The sequence below is a fragment of the Carassius gibelio genome, chromosome A7, assembly GCF_023724105.1.
Source record: "Carassius gibelio isolate Cgi1373 ecotype wild population from Czech Republic chromosome A7, carGib1.2-hapl.c, whole genome shotgun sequence".
Lineage (NCBI taxonomy): Eukaryota > Metazoa > Chordata > Actinopteri > Cypriniformes > Cyprinidae > Carassius > Carassius gibelio.
The window spans coordinates 28,963,817-28,980,688 of NC_068377.1; the positions used below are offsets into that span (position 1 = coordinate 28,963,817).

The 16,872-nt window shown below is 39.0% G+C and overlaps 1 protein-coding gene and 1 long non-coding RNA gene across 2 annotated transcripts in view; one reads left to right on the plus strand and one right to left on the minus strand.

The window, feature by feature from the left end:
• Positions 1-16,872, minus strand: part of LOC128017091 (trithorax group protein osa-like) — a 72,721-nt gene that overhangs the window by 23,125 nt on the left and 32,724 nt on the right. Inside the window, exon 2 of the mRNA XM_052602267.1 lies at positions 6,453-8,105. Within this exon, the coding sequence (XP_052458227.1) occupies positions 6,453-8,105 (1,653 nt within the window). The remainder of the gene's footprint in view (positions 1-6,452; positions 8,106-16,872) is intronic.
• LOC128017092 (uncharacterized) lies at positions 2,003-5,718 on the plus strand. The gene is made up of 2 exons (XR_008184364.1): positions 2,003-2,152; positions 5,371-5,718. It is a non-coding gene; the product is annotated as an uncharacterized LOC128017092 (long non-coding RNA).

The window sequence follows — 16,872 nt, forward strand, 5'->3', positions numbered from 1 at the left end:
TTTAGCATGGGAGTCCAACTCTTTAACAGTGTAAAAAAACTCAGTATGCATGAAATAGCATTTCACCCCCCCCCCCCTATAATAATACTACAACAAAACTAGTGGAGATTGTTATTGGTGGGAGAGAGAATGTCTTTGTGCATGAATATATGACTACAGTCAGACTAAACCCAGCAGTCTGTCATACAGTATATACACTTTAGTCAAACTAAAATTCTCAAATTCAAACCAACAGACCCAGATCTTCATCTTGGTCCAACATGCATACACAATAATCACTGACTTCAGTGCTGTGCTCTGTGTCACGTACTTAGAGATGATGACTGCAGTTTGACTTCCAAAAGTCTCAACATCATTTTTCATAAACAAAACATTTCTCATTCAATTATTCCAAAGCCAAGTCATCTAAGGACTTTTAGGAGAGTTCAAAGTTGATACTGAGATAGCACAGTTCCTAACTGATTCCTTATGAATGCAACTCTCTCCAGAAAACCACATCTCCACCTTTCTTTGATATTACACAAATGCTTTCCTTCTGACCTCAGAGTCACTTAAGCATCAATTTAGCACAACTCAAATGACTTCACAAATGTCTCTAGTCACATAAACCAATCAGCTAAAGCCACACCTGGGGTTCTTCAGCAACCACTTAAACACACAGAGAGGTAGATAGAAGACATGACAGCACACACCACAGACACAAATCAGGCATGTTTATAGCCTGTAGGCTTTGTGTGAGAGTGTGTGTATATTCAGTACATGTGGTCAAGAGGATACGGGCTAAAAAAAATAAAAAATTCACTACTGCTGTGAGGGCAATTAAACGTTTTCTCTCTTTCATTTTCTTTTCTTTCTTACTTTCCCGAATGGTGGAGTCTCAGAGATGTTTCAAAGGTAAAAAAAAAAAAAAATATACAATCTCACTTCTGCTTTTGAGCTCACAGACAAACAGACTTCCTCCACAAACTGTAAGCATGACAGAGAGAGAACAGAGAGTGGTGTTCAGTAGGAGGAGGGAATCCCCACCTGAGTCAACGACTACAAGAAAGCTGCTCCTGCTGGGAAAATACCTGTGTTGCTGTTGAGTTCTTGTGAATCATGAGTCTTGATAACAAATCAAACTTTTGTTTTCTACTCTTTTGCGCTCCTCAAGGAAATAGATGTAAATGGTTTAATTATTAAAATTAAATTCTAATCTCGGCTCAGAAAAATAAAATATTGTGAGTTGAGTATTTAAATTTGGTTTAGAATAAACTTTGTGAGTGTGTGTGTGTGTGAGAGAGAGAGAGAGAGAGAGAGAGAGAGAGAGAGTGTCAGTTTTGGGGGATAGAAGTTTTGAATCCCTCTTTAGTTTGCAACCATGCATGTCATGTCACTAAAGAAACCGACCCCCTTTTCTCTTTCTTCCTCAATCTCAGTCTCCTCTAAAATTCATTATCTTTTATTGGTGTGATGAAAGAGGACTACTGGGCTGAAAGAGGGGGACTCTGTCTTCAAACAGACCGCCACGCATGAGACAGAATGCACAGCGGCACTTTGAAACTCTATAGGCACACACATTTACACACACTGCCTTTCTCTCTTTAGCATGGATATACAAACACACACAGTCACAAAGCCTTTGCTCTTTGCTGCATAAACAGGACGCGACGCTGTGATCATCGGAGACTCCATCGTCCGACACGTAAGTGCTACGTTAGCCGAAGGTAAAGTGCACACTCATTGTTTGCCTGGTGCTCGTGTTCTCGATGTTTCTGCGCAGATACCCGCGATCCTGAAGGACGGCGAGAGCCCCAGAGCGGTCGTGCTTCACGCCGGGGTTAACGACACCACGCTGCGGCAGACGGAGACGCTGAAGAGGGACTTCAGGAGCCTGATCGAGACGGTTCGCAGCACGACGCCCGCGGCGACGATCGTCGTGTCAGGACCACTGCCCACGTATCGACGAGGACACGAAAGGTTCAGTAGACTTTTTGCTTTAAATGAATGGTTGTTGTCATGGTGTAAAGAACAGAAACTGCTATTTGTTAATAACTGGAATCTTTTCTGGGAGCGTCCTAGACTGTTTCGCGCTGATGGATTACACCCCAGTCGAGTCGGAGCGGAGCTTCTCTCTGACAACATCTCCAGGACACTTCGCTCCATGTGACTAGTAAGTCAATTCTCAAATAACCATTATGATGAGTTTTGTTCCACCGGCTTAAATGATAAAAGTACTTGTGCTGTAAAACCTATTAAGACTGTGTCTGTTCCCAGAATAGTGAGGTCAAAATATAAATATAAATATAATGTAGGATCTAGAAAAAATCTTATCGTAATTAAACCAGAAAAATGTAAAGTAAATGAACAAAAACAATTTTTAAAGTTTGGGCTCATAAATATTAGATCACTCACACCAAAAGCAGTTATTGTAAATGAAATGATCACAGATAATAGTTTTGATTTACTCTGCTTGACTGAAACCTGGCTAAAACCAAATGATTATTTTGGTCTAAATGAGTCTACTCCACCAAACTACTGTTATAAGCATGAGCCCCGTCAGACTGGTCGTGGCGGGGGTGTTGCAACAATATATAGTGATATTCTCAATGTTACCCAGAAAACAGGATACAGGTTTAACTCTTTTGAAATACTAATGCTAAATGTTACTCTGTCAGACATGCAAAAGAAATCTAATGTATCTCTTGCTCTGGCTACTGTGTATAGACCACCAGGGCCGTATACAGAATTCCTAAAAGAATTTGCAGATTTCCTCTCAGACCTTCTAGTTACAGTTGATAAGGCGCTAATCATGGGAGATTTTAATATTCACGTTGATAATACAAATGATACATTAGGACTTGCGTTTACTGACCTAATAAACTCCTTTGGAGTCAAGCAAAATGTCACCGGGCCCACTCATCGTTTTAATCATACACTAGATTTAATTATATCGCATGGCATCGATCTTACTGCTATAGATATTGTACCTCAAAGTGATGATATTACAGACCATTTCCTCGTATCGTGCATGCTGCGTATAACTGATATTAACTATATGTCGCAGCGATACCGTCTGGGCAGAACTATTGTTCCAGCCACCAAAGACAGATTCGCAAATAACCTGCCTGATCTATCTCAACTGCTATTTGTACCCAAAAATACACATGAATTAGACAAAATTACTGACAACATGGGCACTATTTTCTCTAATACATTAGAAGCTGTTGCCCCAATCAAATTGAAAAAAGTTAGAGAAAAACGTACTGTACCATGGTATAACAGTAATACTCACTCTCTCAAGAAAGTAACTCGTAGTCTTGAACGCAAATGGAGAAAAACTAACTTAGAAGTTTTTAGAATTGCATGGAAAAACAGTATGTCCAGCTATAGACAGGCTCTAAAAACTGCTAGGGCAGAGCATATACACAAACTCATTGAAAATAACCAAAACAATCCAAGGTTTTTATTTAGCACAGTGGCTAAGTTAACAAATTACCAGATGCCACCTGATTCAAATATTCCACCAACGTTAAATAGTAATGACTTTATGAATTTCTTCACTGATAAAATAGATAACATTAGAAATACAATAGCGAATGTAGATTCTACAGCATCTAACACTTCAGTTTCATCCATCGCACCCAAACATAAACTGCAGTGCTTTACAACCATAGGACAGGAAGAGCTAAATAAACTTATCACTGTATCTAAACCAACAACATGTTTATTAGATCCTGTACCCTCTAAATTACTGAAAGAGCTGTTACCTGTAGCCGAAGAACCGCTTCTCAATATCATAAACTCGTCGTTATCTTTAGGACACGTCCCAAAACCATTCAAGCTGGCGGTTATCAAGCCTCTTATTAAGAAACCAAAACTAGATCCTAGTGTACTGGCAAATTATAGGCCTATTTCAAATCTTCCATTTATGTCTAAAATTTTAGAAAAAGTTGTGTCTGCTCAATTGAGCACCTTCCTGCATAAAAATGATCTGTATGAAGAATTTCAGTCAGGTTTTAGGCCCCACCATAGCACAGAAACTGCACTTGTTAAAATTACAAATGACCTGCTCCTTGCGTCAGACCAAGGCTGCATCTCATTTCTAGTCTTACTTGATCTTAGTGCTGCGTTCGACACCATAGATCATGACATACTCATAGATCGATTACAAAACTATACAGGTATTCAAGGGCAGGCTCTAAGATGGTTTAGATCCTACCTGTCCGATCGCTACCATTTTGTTTACTTAAATGGGGAGTCATCTCATTTATCATCAGTAAAATATGGAGTGCCACAAGGATCCGTCCTAGGTCCCCTTCTATTTTCAATATACATGTTGCCCCTTGGTAATATTATTAGAAAATACGGAATTAGCTTCCACTGTTATGCTGATGATACTCAGCTATATATATCAACGAGACCAGATGAAACTTCCCAATTATCTAAGCTAACAGATTGTGTAAAAAATGTAAAAGATTGGATGACAAAGAATTTTCTCCAATTAAATTCGGATAAGACGGAGATATTAATTATTGGACCAAAAAACACTACACAGAATCTTGTAGATTACAATCTGCAACTAGACGGATGTACTGTAACTTCCTCTACAGTCAGAAATCTGGGTGTTATATTAGACAGCAATTTGTCTTTTGAAAATCATATTTCCAATGTTACAAAAATTGCATTCTTCCATCTTAGAAACATTGCCAAGCTACGAAACATGTTATCTGTTTCTGATGCAGAAAAGCTAGTTCATGCATTCATGACCTCTAGACTGGACTATTGTAATGCACTTCTAGGTGGTTGTCCTGCTTCTTCAATAAACAAGCTACAGGTCGTCCAAAATGCAGCAGCGAGAGTCCTTACGAGGTCAAGAAAATATGATCATATTACCCCAATTTTACAGTCTCTGCACTGGCTACCTATTAAGTTCCGCATCAGTTACAAATTATCATTACTTACCTATAAGGCCCTAAATGGTTTAGCTCCAGCGTACCTAACTAGCCTTCTACCACGTTACAACCCATCACGCACCCTAAGGTCACAAAACGCTGGACTTTTGGTAGTTCCTAGGATAGCAAAGTCCACTAAAGGAGGTAGAGCTTTCTCACATTTGGCTCCCAAACTCTGGAATAGCCTTCCTGATAATGTTCGGGGTTCAGACACACTCTCTTTGTTTAAATCTAGATTAAAAACACATCTCTTTCGCCAAGCATTCGAATAATGTATCTTTTTAATTGTGAGTGTAGTTGCATCTGATCAAAGGTGCATTTTTATTCATTAGCTTGGGTTAAACTAATTTTACTTTGTTGGATCAGCAGCTATGCTAATGATGTCTGTATTTTGTTTCTATGTTTTGCCACGGGATTCACATCCCGTGGTAACTAGGATTTACACAAGCTCCAGTCTGGATCCAGAACACCTGAGAAGAGATGATGCTGACCCTCAGAGGACCTCAGATGATGCTAACCCTGAATGAACAAACAGAACTAACAATTATTCCTAAATGTGTGACTTAATCATATAATAACTTAATTAATAATATTGATAGTTCATCGTCTAGCTGACTACGTCTTGTATTATTATTATTTTTTAGTTTTTCTAAAATCCTGTCAAATGTGCACAAACTACTAGCTACTACTAAATATTGTAGAAACATAATTTTCTGTAAAGTTGCTTTGTAACGATTTGTTTTGTAAAAAGCGCTATACAAATAAACTTGAATAAACAAACACATATTTTCACTTCAGAGCAAAAAATTTTTTAGAACTCTACATGGTCTCTTTTTTTCATTCAAGAAATTATCTTTTTAGACATGACAGTAACAAAACAAAGTAATTTTGGCCCTATCCTAATCAACAGAGATGGACTGAGCATGTTCAGCCTTTTAGCATGAATGCTAATCGCATACAAAGACTCACATTCCTTCATTCTCTGCTCAGCTGTCCATTCAATTAACCTTTGGAGCTTCCTAACTGCCCCTCTTATACACACATCAGAGTCGGAACACCCACTCCCCTCCCTTCCCATGGTACACACCACAGGGTGCACACTCCATCTTTCTCCCCCAGTATGAAGTGAGCATACCCAAAGCTAATGGAAAAACCAGGGCTGTAATTCCGTCTTCTTATATCTTTGTATTTTTAATTGCTAACTTCTAAAAGTCCTGTTTAAAACATAATTCTTTTGACACTTTTTCAATGCGCTAAATCATCTATCGATTATATAAATCAAGAATTTTGAAGACAACAACAGATAGATGCATCACAGTCTTAGGAAATAACAGCTACAGAAGTCTTCTATTGCTTGCACTTAAAAGTGTCAGTTTCATGCCACTACTGACACCAAATAGAATTACAAAAATAAAATTGTGTACTCCCACAATTTTAAAGATCACATTAAAAGTAGGTTTTTATACTAGCTGTCTGGCTTTATATCATTTGTAAAAACAAGCAAGCAATGTTACTCACATCTCTGCAGTGAGGCACAATACCACCAGCAGGCATGCCCCTTTGCACACGCTGTGGCAAAAGATGTCCATGTCCTGTGGCTGATGTGGGTGTCGTGGGCTGCATGCTAGCATTGCGGTATGCTCCCACAGTCAGAGGACCCGGTTTGGTCACAGAGGGATTGGGGTCAAAATGACGTAACGGCTTGGTGTTGTTGAAAGAGTATGGTTCTGGACCCATACTAGCTGTGGTGGTCTTGTTTAGTTGCAGCTGTGAGGGTTTTCCCTGCGCCTGCATTAGGAGCTTGAGGCTACTGGTTGGCTGGTTGGATGTGATGGCCTTGAACAGCTGACTAGACATTGCAGGTGCTTGAGTATTTTGTGAGTTGAAAAGAAGTCCTTGTGTGGGAGGTTGTGTTCCTGGTTGGCATTGCCCAGCTGGACTTGGATGTTTATCTGGTCGGTAAGGAGGCGATGGTCGAGTGTTGTTTGATGCTGGGGCCACACCAGGAAGAAAACTAGCCTGAGAACCTTGGATTGCAGTGCCTGAAACTCCCGGTGGGGCATTTCCAGACAGAATGCTGTTTTGGGGGCTGAATGGGGGCTGAGCAATTGCTGGGCTGGCTAGCTTTTCTGGCCTGTAGGGTGGTGAAGGTCTGGTGGACGGGGCTGGAGCCATGCTAGAGATTAGAGAACTCTGGGGGCTCTGAATATTACCTGCTGGGCTGAAAGGCTGCTGATGAGGTGATGAGTTAGGCAGTTTATCCCCTGGTCGGTAAGGTGGAGAAGGACCAGCCCAGGAAGTACTCTGCTGGCCCAATCCAGACAACCCTGACTGTGCAGGTGGGGGACCTGCACTGTTGTTGGAATGATGCTTACTATTCGATGCCATCTGCTGAAGCTGTTGGGCCCGGGGCATGTCATGCCAGTTGGATCCGGGCCGGCTTGATAGGGCAGCAGAAAGCATGGGCGACCGTGCTTGATTTTGCCCTTGTGAAGAGGAAGAGGACAAGGGTGATGCTGAGAGGGGAGACGGAACTGTTTTGGAAGGGTGTGGTAGAGTATATGGTGCCCCAGCAGGACTTGGACCCACCTGAGGCGACCCAGCTTGAGAGAAACCAGGGGACTGAGTGAGGTGGGCCTCCAGGTGGGACTGTCTCTGTGGAGACCTTTTGGGGGTGCCATTACCCTCCAGGTGGACAAAACCTCCAGCACTACTTGCCTGGTCATCACTTTCTTTTCCTAAGATCTTCTCAATGTCAAGTTCAGGTAAGGAGGGATCAGGGTTCTTTGTAAGTTCATCCAAAATCTCCTGCAGTTCTTGTTCCACTGAAGGAGTGGCTGAGCTCCCATTTGGGTTGAAGTTGCTTGTCAAGCCCCCTGAGCCTCCCCCAGTCCCTTGTGTTGATCCAGGACTAGCATTTGGGGGTACGGAATATGGCGACCCCAAATTGTTGTTGTTGCTGTTCAGTCGATTAGCTTCCAGAGGGCCCCCCTGGTTGTCCATCCCAGAAGGGAACGGGGGCTGAGGGTAGCTGGGGCCCATGTCCAAGGTGACATCTTCCAGACATAGACGTTTGCCACCTCCCTGGGTCATAGACGTGTCAGAGAAACCGTTTAGTAATGCAGAACTCTCAGCGGCCCCAGTCAATTTCCTCTTCAGAGCTCCTGGCAGCTGTGGAGACACAGAAAGGCAAAGCCTTATTATCAAAGCAAGTTGCTTCAAGGAAAACGGAAAATTATATATATAATATATATATATATATATATATATATATATATATATATATATATATATATTAGTGCTGTCAAAATTAGCGCGTTAACGCATTCGATTAATTTGAAATATTTAACGCGTTAAAAAAAAATAACGCAATTAACGCGGTTGCAGTTTTTTTTTATTTCCAGTTGTGGCCTATGTGTGTTCAACGTGCAAAGAAATATGGATAAGACCAAGGAAGGACTTTTAGACGGAAAGTTTCAGTATAAAACTCTGCCGGATTACTCTTCAATCTGCCACAAGAAACAGCAACATTAAAATCATGAACTCAAATGTCATTGTTTAAAAAAAAAAAAAAAAAAAACAATGACTGTAACAGTGCGTAAATCAGACCTTTCTGTAACGCTAACGTTAATAAGCTTAAACGAAAATAAGGAAATAATTGTGTAGCGGAGTATTTTTTGTACACAGTGCCGCGAACTGTCAATCACTCCTGTGCGCGTGCATCACTGTCCTCCCCGCAGCTGCAGCAACTTGCGCTCTCTCTCTTCATCAAGCTTTAAAACAAAAAGGGGACAAAAAGATCATATTGTCTTTGTGCATGGGCTATAGATTAATTAGATAAATTAATATCTAAATTTGTGCCTTGCCGTCTACGGTATTTTTTTAGAACTTAGAAAAAAGATGCTGCAGCCAATGAACAGCCAGCGGGGGCTGCAGGACGACTCAACCTCCGCGGACAGTTTTTAATGTTTATCAGACAATAAATACTCAAGATTTTGCTTTAGTATAACTCACAACGAGTTTCACACACCTTCTCCGGCCACGTTGAGTTGTTGACACTTAACAGTGGGAAAAGCGACACATGCGCTATTCACTTGTATAATTTAAGAGTGAATGGGTAATGTAGTTTCTGCTCTGGGTGGGATGAATTAGGAAGCTTGCATTGTGAAGGGCGCTCTGAAAATCGGCAGTGCAGGTAAAAGATTAAAACCTCTATTAAAACAGATGTCCAGATGAGCGTACCGGTACGCTACAAGCACGTTCTGGGCGCACGGAGAGGTGGCGGTACGCTCAAGAGCTATATTTGGAAGTGGCAGTACTGAGTAAGGTGCATACCGGCCCACTTAAAGCACTGGCAATGACTATACTTTGGAATTTTTTTGCAGTCCACTTAGAATTCAACATAACAGAAATCATTTTTGTTTTTTATTGGCATTGATTGTTTTGAAATTCAAATGGTACTTACATGCCTGTGTTTTTATTTCTGTAATAAATATGGCTTTCAAGCCAACAGTTAATTTGGAGGATATTGATGGTTTATTGCAGGTATGTTGTTTACATGAGAAAATCTGTGTTACAAGTTAAACAAAAATTCCAATAAACAATCATATTTTGAATTTAAATAGTTTCTTTGTCTTGAGTTTACATTAATTATTTACATTTTACATCTACATATCCAAAAAGTTTCAGTCTTTTAATTGCGATTAATCGCGATTAATCGCGATTAATTTTAAAAAATTGTGCGATTAATTAGTTAATTTTTTTTAATCGATTGACAGCACTAATATATATATATACACACACACACACACAGACACATATATAAGACTGCTGACAAGATTTGTGTAATGTTATGTGACAACTTCTGGAGACAAAATCTGGACATTCATTCACGTTTCTCAACACTTATTTAGGTTTTTAGCAAACAACTTGATTGTTACCACAAGTCAACTGGTCTGTTACTTCCCACAAATGGACTGTAGGGATCTCAAGGCTCTATCTTTTAAACCCTACCAGCATGAATGCCTATTTCCAAAATGGGCTTTTTGGGTCTGAGCCTTCCAAGGCCCAGCTGTTGTCCAATGGTGCCAGAAGTGGGATCATTCAGCAGACCGTTTCCATTAGTGCATGGGTCAACACTGTGAACGCCTTCTCTCTTACCCCATCCTCCCCAATTCTAGCCCTCTGGAGAGCCCTCTTAACGGATTAAGACTAAAGAGCTGCCAATCAAAAGCGCTTCATTCACATTCAGAATGAAGATGTTTGCAAACTTGCAAATCACATAATATAAACGACAGAGCCTGGGGATTTGTTTTAGATGTGTGGCCTCCAAGGAACTCCTTTTACCAAACCAAAGCATCGAATGAAACTTAAAACAGAATGCTGGTAAACTAAAATAGCATGTGTTCATTCTGTTCTTACAAAATCAACCAGAAAAACCAGGTACTAGCAGTGTCAGTTCATGAGAGAAACATATTTTTAGCCTTTTTTCTTTATCTTTTAAGAGGCTATTGGACGCCCAAATGGGAGGTACAAAAAGGAGAACAAGAGAGACAGATATGGGTGGGGTGGGGGGCAGTGTATTGGTGGACTTCAGTCCCAGTGCAGCTTGAAATCCTGTGTGTTCCATGGCACTTTTAACCTTATAGAAAAATTGAGAGAGAGAGACAGAGATAGAGTGATGAATGAAGAGAGACCTCCTTAGAAATGGATTCTTGACAGGATGAATAATTTACTGTAACATTCCACCAGCAAAAGAATGTGCAGCATTTTTTCATTCTCGTTTCTTCTCTGCATTTTCTCTTTTTTATGAGGATCTTGACACCATTATCCATTTTTAAGCTCCTTTGAAGACTTGTAAAAGCAATTGGGAAAACAGTTACAGAATATTGCCTTGTACATATCATATAGAAGAAACATTCTTGACAGCTCTCTACATTGTATCTGCCTAGATTCGATACAGGAATGTATAAACACTAAACCTCACACCCTTCCCAAAAAGCTGGCTTGTGGAAACTGCTAGTCCACTTCCTACTAAAGCTCTCTTTCCTCCTTTCTTTTCCTTCATCCCCACATTAACTACCCCCTTTTTATATAGGAGGTTTTCCACATAGATTCCTCTCTGACTAGAACAATGGAACTCCGGAGACACACCTTCCCCGGCATCGCCATGCTGTCTGCGCAGTCCACCCTGCTGTGCATGTGTGTGTGTGTGTCTGTGTTTGAAAAAGAGACAGTGTGGACACTTGACGGAAGAGTGTCTGTGCATGTGTAACAGAATATGAATTAATGCAGCCTTCATTTTAGAGCCTATATTCTCACTGACACACACACACACACAATCCTCTCTCTAATGGATGCCAATTTCACCCTGAGTAAACACATCAATACAGACACATCGACCGTCTCTCTCTCTCCCTCTCTCTCTCTCTGCTGGAGGGACGCCTTTCATTCGGTAGCGATCGGATTTGCCCCATTATGACTGACACAACCATCTGTCAGCACAGAGCTCTGGCAAGAGAGAGAGAGAGAGAGAGAGAGAGAGAGAGAGAGAGAGGGAGCAGACCTATCATCCACACTGCTGTGCATATTCCTCATAATTATGGCTGGTAAGGCATACATCTGATTGCATTGCTCTGATTATCATTAAAGCTGCACTGAATACACACACACACACACACACACACACACACACAAGCAATCACACATACAGACACACATACACACACACACAGAATGCTGAACAAACAGAATGGTACAGTGATGAGAGGGGATTAGTAAATTAGTGCAGTCTGAGTGTGTGTAATGGTAGATTTCAATAATTGGGTTGATGGATTTGGTGGGTATTGAGATTAAAATGAAAAGCATCAAATGTTGGTTTTTTGCTCTTGTTAGAGAACACAGATGCAGGTTGAGGAGAGTGTGTGCAAGAAAAAGAAAGATAGAGATACAGAGTAGGGCAGAGAGAAGGTCTGTGCCAAGAGAAACAGAATGGGAGGGGTCTGGAGACACTTTTTGCGCATATAAACAGAGTTTCGTCTCATAGACCAACATAAACACACCTAATGTGTGTGCATATGCCTGTGTGCGCTGGAAAACACAGTCAACCTCTCATACGCTCACAAAGACAAACACCCTCAAAGAGGTGCTGAGATAGAGGTACTTTACTGATCCTTATGGGACAATTAAACCCAGAAATATCATTGTATGGTCAACTTTCTTTCTTCTATGGAACGCAACACACAATTTTTTGATTAACATTTTGGCCACTCTCTCTTCAATATAATGAAAGTTAATGAGGACTTGGGCTTCCAGGATCTAAAAGGTAAAAAAAAAAGCATCATAAAATAGTCAGTAAAAGAAGTAAACGTGAAGAGAGGTGAGGCGGGGTGAAAGAAAACCCCTCCTTTCTGAATAAGCCATCTCAAAGAAATCAGTGTGCTTGTGTGACAGGGAGGGGAAAGGAAAACAAGCGACTTCCCAGTAAAAGTAAACGAGTTGGCGCATATTTACACAAAGGCGAACAAGAGAGCAAACACACACGTGCACACCCACGCACAGACCCGCATGTACACTGAGGTAGTAGCCCTGCTGAGATTAAAAGAGCAAGCTTTCTTCATTTATCTCTTTCCCACTGCACTCTTTTTCTCTTTTCCTCCCTCCCTCCCTCCCTGTGGCATGTAATGGTATGCCAATCATCATTACTGTTTCCATTGTTGTGCCCTTAATTACTGCTGCCTCTGCGATGCCACTGTCATCTAGATATGCTAATAAACAAAGAACAGCCCGCCAGCCGTACACCGCTGCACTAGTGGGAGCATGCGCTGGTGTCTTCTGGTGGTGGTTTCTGCCTCAAACTCTGTCTTTTGCAGCACAAACACAAACAGGATGACCTTGAAGATAAGCATTTGTTTAGACATGATCTGTCTAGTCACATAAATGTTAACTAAGAAAATAAATTACTAGATTTTTGTTTTGTTTTGTTATTGAATTAATGATAGCTTGTCAATTTAAGTGTAGTGAAAAAAGTTACAATCATATATATATATATATAAAAATATATATATAGTGACTTACAGTACAATCAAGGTGTATGTTTGATAAGAACTGAACTTGTGATATTGGTGTTGCTAGGCCATGGTCTACGGCATGAGCTATACAGTAGTAGAAATGTATCATCTAATCAATAAAACTAGTCAACAACAACAGACGTAATGAAAAGCAGATTTCCTCTATTATATGTGGATACATGAAGCTGGAAATATATTATAGTTAGATTAGTAATTCATCTAAACAAAGAGAAATGGAACTTTTCTCTCAACTCTCCGCAAATAAACTGAGGTTAAAAGGATCGATTGTGTTGACTCTCTTGTAAATAGAGGCAAAATTTGTTTATTGTAGAGTATTTTTTGTTCTGTAATGGGGACAATAAATCTCAGCAAACATAATATGAAAAACATATTGGTGCATTGCACTTTTCTATTTAATTTATTATAGTCTAAATCCTTAAAAAATCCTATATTGAAACATCATATATTCGATAAAAAACTGCAATAGGACAATAACAGCATTACGATTTCTGAAATATTTACAGCACCATTCAAAAGTTAGCCGTCAGTAAGATTTTCAATGTTTTAGAAAGCTTTTGATTCAGCAAAGCTCTATTATTTGGACAAAAAAGCAGTAAAAAAAAGTTATATTGTGGAATATTATTGTAATTTGAAATAAATGTTTATATTTATATATTCTATTATATATATATATATATATATATATGCTATTATATATATATTGTGCTATTTAATATTTTTGCGGAAACTTAATTTTATTTTCAGAATTTCTTTTGTTACATAAGAAACTTTTACTGTCACTTTTGATCGATTTAATGCTTTCTTGCTGAATAAAAGTATTTAAAATATATCTTACTGATCCCAAATAGTGTATAGGAACTCTGTATTGTTAAAGTTCATTTCTAAATGGAAATACCTTACTATCACGTATTAATATAGTCATTTAGGCAGATATTTTCTTACCCAAAGTGACTAACTGCACATTTATTGCAGGGATTCTTCCCTCTGGAGGAGCCCATGATTCAGTTCCTCACTCAAAGGCACACTGCCTATGGGGATCCCAATGATTCTGAACTCTATGAACCGCTAACAGACAGCTTACTAGCCCAGATCTTCAATCTTAAAATCATCACAATCCCCAAAACACACTGAAACCCGAACTGCTATTCAAATCTTCATTAGGGAGCAATAATTGTGTGGATAACTGAAAAAGGAGATGAACTGATTACAATTTTTGTGCAGTCATTTATCTTAAATATAATCTAAAACACTAAAGTTTGACTGATTTAGCAACTGTCTCACCATATGATTGAATATTACATCGTATTATGATAATTGGCTCACACATTTCATGTATTTGTAACCCATTTGGAAACCCAGTTCCCATTGCCACATGCCAACTACATGCATTATATCTTTAAATCTTAGCTATATATGACAGATTAGAATCTATCTATGTATATATATAAATAGGACAGTCTGGATACATAACAAACCATGTTTTGTACAAACAGCTTTGTTCATACATCACTTATAAGTGCACTATGTATATCTGTACAATTAACCTATATTATATGCTTGAACCTTAAATGTATTTTATGTATGACTGCGGTAACATATAATGTGTGTGTGTGTCCAGATGTGTAATGACAGGTGGAGTAGGTTTCAGACAGGATAAAGGGGATTAGGAGAGTGTGGAGTGAGCCCATCCCCAACACCCCAGAGAGCAAGAGCGAGAGACGCAGAGATAGAGAGCAAATCACAGCTAAAACAAAGAAAGACAAACAGTAATCATTTTTTAATCTGTCAACCATCTCACCCAAAAAATGTCCAACAAGTGAACTAATCAGCCCAAATAAAGGCATATTCACCCCTCTCACCCTTGCATATCCCCTTAAAATAATATAATCCTTGATAACAATTAGTCAAGACAACAGTCAGCCTACAAGTCATATTGACCGTATGACCAAATCACGCTCTGCTCATTGGATTCATTTGACGTTCACTCCCACCGGTGAGAAAAAAAGTCAATGTCTATATATTACAGACTTGAAATGAGCGAGCAGCAGTAAGGTGACATACAAGCTCTTGTGTGAGAAGAAGTCCTTGAATTCTCATCAGGAGGAAGAGAGAGTGAGATTTAGATAACTGGGGCACTTTTATTCTGAGTCACTTCTTGTTTTTCTTTCCATTCTTGAAAATCACTCTCATTCAATGTGCGAATGTTTGTTTGTGTGACATTAGGATGTTTTTCCGGTTTTGATTTCAGTAAATGACGCGCAACTAGTAACAGATATCAGACTGAGGGAATACCCTAAATGCACTTTCCGCTAACTTTCTCCACAATGTTTTAATGTACACCTTTATCGTGATTTCCAGTAAAAATAGAAAAAAAATCATAAATTCTAAGTGACATTGCATCTGATTAATATATATATATATATATATATATATATATATATATATATATATATATATATATATATATATATAAGCAAAGTCAATTTTTTTCAACATTTTTGACATATACTCAAAAACAAAAACTATTAAAAAAAAATTATAATTATCGTTAAATTCACCTGATAAACAACTCTAAATAATATAAAAACCATTACAAAAATGTTTTATATTATCTTGATATTTTCCATTAAAAACATTTTTAGAAGACAAAAGAAAATAAAGAAAATAAATAAAAACATAAATAAATAAAATCTCTTTTTTTCCCCAAGTAAAATAATTATTTTAGAAGAAAAAAAGGTAAATACATCTGCAAAATCAAAAAGCATTGATATGTTAAGTTTGTTTTGTAGTACTACGTTTTAGCTTAAATCAGCTTTTTAAAAAGCAAGTGAAAAACAATTAATTAAGGTTATGCAATCTCTAAAAAGTCTTAATATCTTGCACCGTTTTTCTTTATTAGGTGAATAATCTTGTTTATTATGTTAAAAGATGTATTACTGGAAAACAAGATAAAAATACTGATTAAAACATGAACATTTTCCAGTTCAAACACATTGACACCAAACCAAGTGGTTCCATCTGTTATTTTTATCTAAGAAAAGCGTGACTGTGATTTAATTCACTTATTGATACAGAATAACAATCCTAATCATAGAGCTAGAGTGATGAACACACACACACACAAACAGTCTCTGAGCGCAGAGTGCCGGAAGGTCTGAGCGCCCTGTGCTGTGTTCAGTGAATGTCAATGAACTTACGAGGAGCGAGTGAGAGGAGAGAGACAGATGCACAGCCTTTTCATAGCTAAAGATAAATGCAGGACAAAGACAAAAGGAAATGGAGAGAAAAGAAATGCAAGACAGCCCGTCTTTGTTTGGATATGCATGCGTGTAGGCACATCTGTGTTCGCACAGATAGGAAGTGTTCATTCAATGATTTTTTTTTACTGCATTTGTTAGTCATCTTGACCAGACACACAGCGATCCCAGTTGTCTTCCTCAGCCCGTTTTAACATCCATCCGAGCACTTTTATTAATAAAACAGGAGAGAGATAGAGTGTGTGTGTTTGCGTGTGGCTATATATAAGCGCAGCTGTAGGGTAGGGCTAATTTAGCAGCTCTGCTAGTCTCACTGGACACTCCAGCTGCGTCAAAGCAAATTTGAAACACACACGCCCACACACACACACACACACACACACACACACACACACACACTGAGGGGTCTGACACTGACCACACATGAAGATGAGACCTAGCACAGCTACAAAGATGTACTGTACTGTTAGATACTATTAGATTAGATTACTAATTAGATTCAGATGTAGTTTGACTGAACTGAAATTCATATTTTAGTTCAAACGTTCATTCCTTCAGTAATGCCTTGAACGAAAGTGCCTGCGTCAGTAT